The sequence below is a fragment of the Asterias amurensis genome, chromosome 2, assembly GCF_032118995.1.
Source record: "Asterias amurensis chromosome 2, ASM3211899v1".
Classification (NCBI taxonomy): domain Eukaryota; kingdom Metazoa; phylum Echinodermata; class Asteroidea; order Forcipulatida; family Asteriidae; genus Asterias; species Asterias amurensis.
The window spans coordinates 17,154,209-17,164,273 of record NC_092649.1 but is presented as its reverse complement, the minus strand read 5'-3'; the positions used below and the strand labels follow the sequence as shown (position 1 = coordinate 17,164,273).

The window sequence follows — 10,065 nt, the reverse complement described above, 5'->3', positions numbered from 1 at the left end:
TTTGTGCAGAAAATATGCTGAATGATCATTATTTCTTTTAAAAAACAGTTAATGATAACTGCAACCATAATTTAACCATCAAAGCTTTCCATACACATTTACGATAAGAGACCTTAGAGGAAATTAGAGGGTCATGTTTTAACCTTAAAGTGCTTGAAGTTCTTAGCTTGGTGTTACAACTCAGACATTGAGGCTTTAAAAAAACAAAAAACAAGTGCAATATTTATCGATGCACAACCTTTAACATTTATTCAAACAAACATTATTTGTAGACATGAAAACCTTAAAAGATGGCTTGAATATTCTGTCATAGACCCAAATAGAGCCCTCACTGAGATAAATGAAGACTATTATTGGCTGTGAGTTTTTCGCTTTATGTATATTCAGGCATGTGTCCATTGTTTGACCACAGCGATGGCGCCCAAGTGCTGCTCGCCAAGCCGTCATCGCATAAAATGCACCCCTTGTATACAAAGACATGGGAAAACCAGCATCTTGTAGGTGTTTTTCTCAATGAAAAACACCAAATGGAAAACGGTGCAGACCATAAGTGAGTCTATGTGTGATTTTACACAGAAACTGCACTGACTTAGATTAAGAGAAAGACACTTGTATTTGTGCCAGCATTCCAGCAATGGTGGACCGGCCGGCAGCACTTGGGTGTGCAGGCTAAAAAAGTCTATGAATATAAAAATAACTAGTGCTCACAAATTCTCTATTTTAGGGTGAAAATACTTGCCAAACTCTCTGAAAATGCCCCCTGAATTACAAAAACTATTGCCCATTGAGAACACTTTTTCATTGTTACATCATTGCACCCAGGTCAGCCCAAAGTAAATCGCTCAAAAAGTTGGACGACCAGGGAAAGCTAATCGAACACACCTTTTATGTCATAATGTGGCTCATTTGTGCAGCAACATGTCATCCAGTGGTTCAAATGTGAGTGCATACAAATATAACTATTTAGCCAGTTTAAATAAAAAACAGATCAGTAGACCCATGTTTAGTGCCAGGCAGCCCCCTAAAAAAAACAAAAAAAGGTAGCAAGCACACTGATTATATATTTACTTTGTATGTACAAAAAATACACCAACCTCAAATTTCGGTACTTGCTAGTGAAAACAGAATACACATATTGGATGCATATAAATGAGGCATATAAATGAGAATATGCAGAACATAATCATGAGGTGAAATCGAACTATTCCATTTTACAAGGCAAAGCCAAATGAAACTGGAAGAGTCAGACTTCACAGAGTGATTGTATTCTATATAATAATGCAAACACAAATTGTATGCAGTATATGTTTTATATAGCTCACACATACATGTAGACCCTTGTTTTGTAAAATGTTGCCACCATAAACACAAAATAGACATGGAAACTCGTCCATTCAAAACTATTGAAAATAAATTTTAAAAACTTGTTAATAAACAATGTGGATGACTCCATAAAGTCATCAACCTTGTCCACCTTGACATGGTCTTTCCTAGTTTGGACCAACAAGTTGGGAACAATCATTTTGGTAAGGGTACTGCAAAATGTCTAAAGCATCCTTTAATTATCCATATAGGGCTCCAATATAGAATTTTGGAGTATCGCAGCAGTACACCTGGACCAAACTTGCACAAGGAACATCATTGGCCATAGTTCGACCAAGTTTGCCCAAACTATGTCTAGTCAATGGTAGTTTGACTAACTTTACTGGTTATCAACAGCCGTTTCCATAGCACAACAGTTAAAACAAAATGATAAGGTGCAATAAGTCAAGAGCTGCATCAAAATGACATGGCTCAAGGCGTTTGCACTACAACTTATGTGCAAATGGCCTACGTATGTCTCTAAACAACAACTTGTTAACCATTGGTCCTTGAGCGGACTTAACCCTGTCAACTTGAAGGATGACACTAAAACTCACGTTCCATCAATCGCATGACAAGGATCTGTGCATGTGCTACTTAACAATTATAATATTGGCAGTTCCTGAACAAGTTTCACATTCTACAAAACACACAAGGTGAGCACGACAAACCCTCATGTTATAAGAACATCTCAAAAATCTATTCTCCGAATGTGTACAAAGAACAAACCAGTTCGGCCTCAGAAGTAAATCTCTTCGTACGTTGAACAAAATCTTCTAACGCATCTCTATAAATACCAGGGTTATTGAGGAAACCATTCTTGATCCTTGTAACGAAAGCATCCAAGTCTTCCAGGACTTTCTTCTGATGGGCTTTGTAAGGTTTCCCCACTGGGGTGACCTTCGACCTTCTGGTCTCCAGAGATACATCTTCCTCTAATGCTACACGTGCACAACCTTCAACATCATTGACGTCTGATTCCTCCCTATGGCGCTTCCTTCTTGAGTTGCTATCCTCCGCCAGTGCCCCTGAGATTTCAAACAAAAGTTTACTCATGGCATCGTCGTTGACAGGAATGAAGTTCCAGGAGGGGATGTAGAAGCCGGTCAGGACAGCCTTCTGATGGCAACAGGGACCTCCCGAACTTCCCACCTTGCAGGTGCAGAGACCCACAGTCATGTCCACCCTGAAGGGAGGCTCCTCGGGCTTCTCATGGGGTACAAGAAACACCATCGCCGACTCCTGAACTATCTGGCTCTTTGGGGTGCACCCGGCTGGGCCCCCGGCTGAGATGTACCTAGAACCCAGTGCCTTTTCCAGTCTGTTGTGGCTAACATCCAGCAAGCGTGTTTGGTAGTACTGGTCCATTCGAGTCAGTAAGAAATCCACCAGCTGGACAGCACTGTATGTTTTTGCGCGGTGGAAGATTTTATCCTTGAGAATTCGCATGGCTGACTCGCAGTAGTTACTGGTGTTATTACCTCTTAACGACAAGCTGTCCAAGTAGCAAAGCGCCCATTCGTGTTTCCTTTCATACATTTTCACATATATGCTCATCATTAAGGGATATTTATCAACGATTGAGTCATGAATGATGCTTGCATAAACTGCTTCTATCTCGTCAGCTGTGGAGGAATATAGCATGGATTTCATCAACTGGAAGAGGTATGGCCCATCTTCTCGTTGGTTCTTGAGTTTGGGATCAAACAGATGTCTCCAGAACGACTGTAACACTTGATAAATGCAAAGTATCAGCGTTGACTGGGGGTAGATAGTACTTAAAGCGAGCCTTTCTTCTTCTAAGTCATCTGTAAAGAAGACTTCAGGACCGATTGAACCTCTACCGTAAAAGGCAGTGTCGCCAACGATTTCTTGACCAAGCCGAATGGCTGCTTCAAGATGTGCCTTAGAGTCATTCGTTGTGATGTAAGCACCAAGAGGCAAGCCTCCAGCAAAGCTTGGCGTCATCATCAGGAAAACATGGCTGTTCTGTCCACTGATGTTTCCCGAAGCATCCATGAAGACCATCTCACCGGAATACTTAACCATCGAGTGGGCTCGCTTCATGAGCGGGGTGATGATGGCCATTACCAGTTGATCATCTTCGACGACCATCCTAACGCAGTCGCCGTTCTCCAGGTTATACTTGTTAATCTTCTCCCTCAACATCTCCACCATCTCTGTGTTGGTGCTGACACAGAATGCCTTCTTATCCTTGGGACCTTTCCCTATTTCCTCACTCATGTCTTCCATGTCAGACATCAGTTTTAATCTCTTTTTGCGGCTACCACCACTGGTCTTCCCCCAAATCTGGTTGTACAACCTAGGGTAAAAAAAACACAACAAATTTTCATTCAATCTGGAACATCAATTAAGAGTTGGTTGAAAATGACACAAACATAAATATTATTCCCAATCTGACTATGCCTTGAGCTGAAGTGGACTCGCAAGAGAGTTTATGATTTTTAACTGAGACTGAGAGTTCATTAAACAATTGTTGCACACTGTGACGGAATCCATGGTGTTTTGTACCCCCGATTGGGAAAGCGGCACCGAGTCAAAGCAAGCTGAGGGTGTCAATTGCCCCTGAGGGTGAAACATTGTGAGAAACGGCTCCCTCTGAAGTGTCGTAGTTTTGGAGAAAGAAGTAATTTTCCACGAATTTGATTTTGAGACCTCAAGTTTAGAACTTGAGGTCTCCAAATCAAGCATCTGAAAGTACACAACTTCGTGTGACAAGGTTGTTTTTTTCTTTCATAGTTATCTCGCAACTCCGACGGCCGATCGAGCTCAAATTTTCACAGGTTTGTTATTTTACGCATGTTTAGATACACCTACTGAGAAGACTGGTCTTTGGCAATTACCAATAGTGTACACTGTCTTTAACTGATTTGGGCCATCGACCGAACCAAACTACCACCAGGAGTACATTGCCACCTACTCCTGGGGCTGAAACAGGGTTACCCCCTGCACAGTATGTAAGGATGTAGAATTTGGGCATGGATATCATCCACTAGGAGCCTGGCTGGTATAGCAGAATGCACTACCTCCCCAACTTGTTCTAAGCAATTATAATTAAGTGCCTTGCTCAAGGGCACAAGTATCATGACAGAGATTCAATCCTACACTCTGCTGCTGACGAACACCAGAGCTTGGGTCTGGTGAACTAGACCGCTTGGTCAGGGCACACCACTAATAGATAAATATACGTACCTCCAAGTGAAGTTGAGATCAGGATTGTGATGTCTGTCTTCACTGAGAAACACGTAGTCATTCCCATGTTCCATCTGCAAGTCATACTGGTGCATGTTGAGTGCACTAGAAGCATTGTGTCCTGCCCTGAAGAGTTTTATCAACTTCTTTCGCACCCCTTTGGAGACGTCTCTGTGTCGCAGCACATCGGCAGCCTTCAGTGGGTGGTTGTGCTCATACTTAAGGGTCACTCTTGCTGGCCAAGTTGGAAGATGCTGATCCTCAGATCTGAAATCAAGACATTGAGTGAATTGTGAATGGCCTATGATGACAATCTTACAGTAGAAATAAAAAGCTATATTTTATTTCAGGAGAGCAAAGTTTACACGGGGTGTTGTGGCCGAGCGGATAGGAACATCGAACCCAAGCTCTGGTGTTTCTATTCAGCAGAGTGTGGGTTCGAGTTCCGGCCATGACACTTTGTATTAAAGCAACACTTATCCATTATTGCAGCTTCCTTCAGTTGAGACATAAAGCCGTACATTTGGTCCTGTGTCTTAAGTAATGCCATTAAAGTGTATATGACTTGTAGGACAACAAACACAATGTCTACAGATTTACACTAAACTTAACAGTTAATGGTAGTAGAAAGCTTCCCTGAAAATATTACTTGCTGAAGTGCTGTAGTTTTTGCAAAATGAGTAAAACAATGTCATGAAATTAATTTTTGTCTCAGTGATCATGAGTTGAAAATAATTTCAGCATGTAAAAACGTATTTTCATGACATTGTTGTACTCATTTCTCAAAAACTACAGCACCTTAGCACCTTATATTTTAAGGTACACTTTCTACTATCATTATCTTCAAACTGTAAGTTTAATGTAAATCTGTGGACATTGTGTTTTGTGTTACGAAAAGAAACCAAAACCTTTAAACAACCGAGTACACATATCAGAAACGAGTTTGCTGTCTTCCCGGGTTGTATTGTAAACTTTGGTGTAAATTGGTTTTGTGGCTTCTGAATGGTACCCCCAAACAAAGATATTGACATAATAGGGAGGCCGCAAACTTAAGGATACATAATTCAGCAGGCTTCCTGGCCTACGGTTTTATGTGGCCCCACATGGTTTCCCATTGGAAAAACACAATGCATGAGAACAAACATGATCCTCTGCTTTATTTTTGTGTATGTGGCACGGTAATGATAGTATAAAAACAAAAAACAAAAAATACAAAAATACAAAAACTTGGATCAGAGATAAAGAACATTCATTTTCACCCAGTTACACCGATGTGTGTTAGCACTGTATCTAGAATTGCAAAGGTTGTGGGTTAGAATTCCACACGAGGAATAAAATGCCTGTGATTTTTTTTCACAGGACTTGGGTAAGAACTGAGTTTACAATGCAACCACACATAGTATATGGGGGACAAACCCCAAAATAAAAATAGATTTAGAGACTAACACAAATTTACAGAAAAGATCTCTGACAATCATACCTCATCACTCTGTCCGTTCCATCGAGACGTTTGAACTCTGTCTTCCTGACGATTAGAACGAGTATGGCTGGGCAGTTGGTGTTCTTGGAGCTCTTCCTCTTGTTAGCTGACGTCGTTCTTGGGCATGTCATGTGTTGACATCTCCTCTCCAGCTGTTTTGAGAAATTGAAATAATGTTTATTAAAAATATGATCTAAAAAAAATATGTATACTTTGTTGTTTGTTAGTGGCGTGCTATGGCAGAGTGAATAGAAACACTGGACTCAAGTCTCTTTCTGATCCGTGTGGGTTCAAGTCCCGGACACGACACTTGTGTCCTTTAAAAGCAAGACACCTGTCCATTGCTGCTTCTTCCTTTGAACGGGGCGTAAAGCCGTTGGTCCAGTGTGTTGTGTAATCCACACTTAAAGAACCCTGCAGCCAATTTCACAAAACGCTAGGATTAATCCTAACTCGAGTTAGGACGAGTAAACCGTCCTAACTTAGGATGGGTTCAATGCGTAACTGGACACTGTTGGTAATTGCCAAAGACCAGTCTTCTCACTTGGTGTATCTCAACAAATACGCATAAAATAATTCAATTAGTCGTTGAAGTTAATAGTGAAAGGAAAAAAAAAACTTGTCACACAAAGTTGTGGGTTGTGTGCTCTCAGATGGTTGATTTCGAGACCTCAAAATCTAATTCTGAGGTCTCAAAAACCAAATTCGTGGAAAATTACTTCTTTCTCGAAAACTAGATTAGTTCAGAGGGAGCCGTTTCTCACAAGGTTTTACATGTACTATCAACAGCTCCCCATTACTCGATGTCAAGTAAAGTTTTATGCTAATAATTAATTTGAGTGATTACCAATAGTGTCCACTGCCTTCATAGGGAAGGTACATGTTTGGTAATTACTCAAAACAAATATTAACTCTAAAACTGACTTAATAACGAGCATTGGAGAGCTGTTGATAGTATAAAACATTGTGGGAAACGACTCCCTCTGAAGTAACGTAGTTTTTAATTTTAGAAAGAGATAATTTCTCACTAAAACAATCAAAGACTTCTAGCTAGAAGTCTTTTATTCCTATCTGAAAGTACACAAATTCGTCCAACAAGTTTTTTTTCATTTTTTTTTCATCATTTTCTCGCAATTTCCATGACCGATTGAGCCCAAATTTTCACAGGCTTGTTATGTTATGCTTATGATGGGATACACCAAGTGAGAAAACTGGTCTTTGACAATTACCAAACGTGTATCTTCCCTTTAACAATTATTATCATTACTAAGAATCAGAAAATGAGCATGAGCATCTCTTACACGGCAGAGTGTCCTTCTTCCACGATTTGGATAGGTCCTCGATATCCTCCAAGTAGCGAGAGTTTTGTCTTGATACTTTTTTATCCAATCTTTCGCTGACAATTCATCTGTGATGTTTATTCTAAATTCAACTCTTGGGCAGTTTGCTTGGGTCGATTGCCTGCAACATATGTAGCTAAAACCTTGAGGTAATGTCTCCTGCAAAGAAAAGGGAACAAAAAGAAAAGCTTTAAACAATTACAGCGTTTTAGACTTTTACAAATTGACTACTAGGCCAATTGCTATGACTAGTGTAAAAGGGTATTGGTAAACTTTTCATTTAGTCTCAAGACATTTTTATACTAAAGCCTAGACATTGTGCGTAACTTGCAAGGTCAGTACTGCTAATACCTTACCAACGTCTTCGTTTTTTACAAATATGGATGCACGTGTGTAGTGTACAAGACTATATGATCCGGTATACAACCATCAGGACAATGGAAAGTTGGTTTTTCGTAACTAATTGTAAACATGAGTGTGCTTTCATGATTCTACACTACTACGGAGCCATATTTACTTCCATGGGATGGGATTGGATTGGTAGACCTATGTCTGGTATGCCAGAAAAGTTTCCGTATGGCGCCACCACTTTTTCATTCAATATGAAATAATTTAGTATCTAATTTACCTCAATGAGATATCCCTTTATGTAAAAATGAGTGAAAAGGTGGCATCGCCATACGGAAAGTTATCCGGTATGCCTTCAATTTCATACACGTTTTAAAAATGTTATCCTAGATTCCTAAACAAGTAATATTTTAGGATAACTTTCCGTATGGCGCCACCACCTTTTCACTCATTTTTACAAAAAGGGATATATCAATCAGGTAAATTAGATACTATATTATTTTATTTCAAATGAAAAAGTGGTGGCGCCACCACCTTTTCACTCATTTTTACAAAAAGGGATATATCAATCAGGTAAATTAGATACTATATTATTTTATTTCAAATGAAAAAGTGGTGGCGCCATACGGAAACTTTTCCATATTTTTTATAAATTATATTATTTTTAAAGACAGCGGGCAAACTTCCGCCACTTCCCAAAACCTGCCTCCCTCAGAAGCCCAAACAACCACCAAAAATAAGGAGAAAGTCATGGCTAAACAGGCTAAGCTATTCCCAGTATTATTACAAGAACTAGAAGGGGGCATTATATTATACAAACACTGTACTGTTGCCATTGTGACTGTAGTGTTATACTATAACTTATAGTGTTAACATTAGTTTAGTAAAAATAGTCGGTAAGTAATTGGACTTTGGATTGAGCTCATTAGCTTCGATTACCTGTAATGACTTGAGGCTTCCTTCTTGGCTACTTGAAGGGCAACATTCACACCAATTGATATCAGCGATATCAACTTCAGAAATCTCATCTGAGTCATCTAAAACGTCGGAAATTTCGTCCATTTTCAACAGTTCCATCCACAACGATTGATCCACAAAAACATAAATCTGATTAGTAAACAGCGCCCTCTCGCGCCGTACTAGAGTTAAGAATGTTAGACTTGTTTCAGTTCAACACTGTTTTGTTAACATAAAAACAGGCCAAAGGCGCGGGGCGTATGAACCGGGGATTACTCATTTATTTTAGCCATGCAAATATAAAAATTATATGTAGGCGGTATTGCTTAGTCGATATTCAGATGGACCGGTGTCCAGGGAATTCTGTCAGGGAGTTGCGGCCCCCCCCCCCTGGGAGGTTAAACACTGCTCCTGGAGGAGGAAGAGGTTTGTACACAGTTGGTGGCCGGGGGCCCTGAATCTCCGGTGGAGGGGGGGGGGGGGGGGGTAGATCTCCTACCATCAAATTAAACCGATCACAAAATTAATACTTAACACCGGCTCAGCAGGTGGTACTCTCATTTGTTATTAGGCCATCATATCAGAACCGATGCCGTCTGAAATGGCGTCAATTTACTCTTCCGAAACCAATTTAGTAAGTGATGGCTATGGAGCAGTCAAAATCATTGGGGTGATGACGTTAATTGTACTATATTGAGAAAACAATAAATAGATCCCTTTTAAAGGGAAACTCTTTAAAAAAAAATATGCCTGACCCTAGCAGAGTATTTCTCGAAGGAGAACTAGGGAAACGGTGTGCACACTTGTGTACCGCGCCGTGCCCAACTCTCAGCCAATGAAAGATCTTCTAATGGCTTCCTTGACCGCTCTGAGGGCGCTGTTTGAGCTTATAATGGGTGCGTTCGTTTAGCTTCCCTGGGTCTACCCCGGTGTGTGGCGGTTTTCTTTTGCCATGACGAACGTGGGTACTTATCTGCACACGTTCGTCCTGGGGAAAAACCGCCACACACCGGGGTCGACCCAGGGAAGCTAAACGAACGCACCCAATGCTATTGCAAAGTAGGGGTCTGATGCGTTTTTGTTGTTAAAACTACGATTACGGCAAGAGTTTTGCGTTATCGTGCGTTAAAGGCAGTGGACACTACTGGTATTAATCAAAATAGTCATTAGCATAAAAACCTCACTTGGTGATGAGTAATGGGGAGAGGTTGTAGTATAAAACATTGTGAGAAACGGCTCCCTCTGAAGTGGAGTACTTTTCGAGAAAGAAGTAATATTCCACGAATTCGATTTCAAGAAAAACCTCAGATTAAGAACTTGAGGTCTCGAAATCAAGCATCTGAAAGCACACAACTGTTTTTTTTT

The 10,065-nt window shown here is 40.4% G+C and overlaps 1 protein-coding gene across 1 annotated transcript; it reads right to left on the bottom strand.

The window, feature by feature from the left end:
- Window positions 1–222: 222 nt before the first annotated feature.
- LOC139933857 (uncharacterized) lies at window positions 223–8,842 on the bottom strand. The gene is made up of 5 exons (XM_071928093.1): window positions 8,683–8,842; window positions 7,357–7,554; window positions 6,056–6,207; window positions 4,576–4,842; window positions 223–3,685 (listed from the first exon to the last, which is right to left on the bottom strand). The coding sequence occupies exons 1-5, from the start codon at window positions 8,818–8,820 to the stop codon at window positions 2,062–2,064; spliced, it is 2,379 nt and encodes a 792-aa protein (XP_071784194.1). The 5' UTR covers window positions 8,821–8,842; the 3' UTR covers window positions 223–2,061.
- Between the last annotated feature and the right edge of the window lie 1,223 nt (window positions 8,843–10,065).

Excerpts from the sequence above, each read along its gene's own strand:
- LOC139933857 (XM_071928093.1), bottom strand. The coding sequence starts at position 8,820 with ATGGAACTGTTGAAAATGGACGAAATTTCCGACGTTTTAGATGACTCA. Across the intron at positions 7,555-8,682 it reads GAAGCCTCAAGTCATTACAG|GAGACATTACCTCAAGGTTT; the intron begins GTAATCGAAGCT and ends TTTTCTTTGCAG. Across the intron at positions 3,686-4,575 it reads GATCTCAACTTCACTTGGAG|GTTGTACAACCAGATTTGGG; the intron begins GTACGTATATTT and ends TTTTTACCCTAG.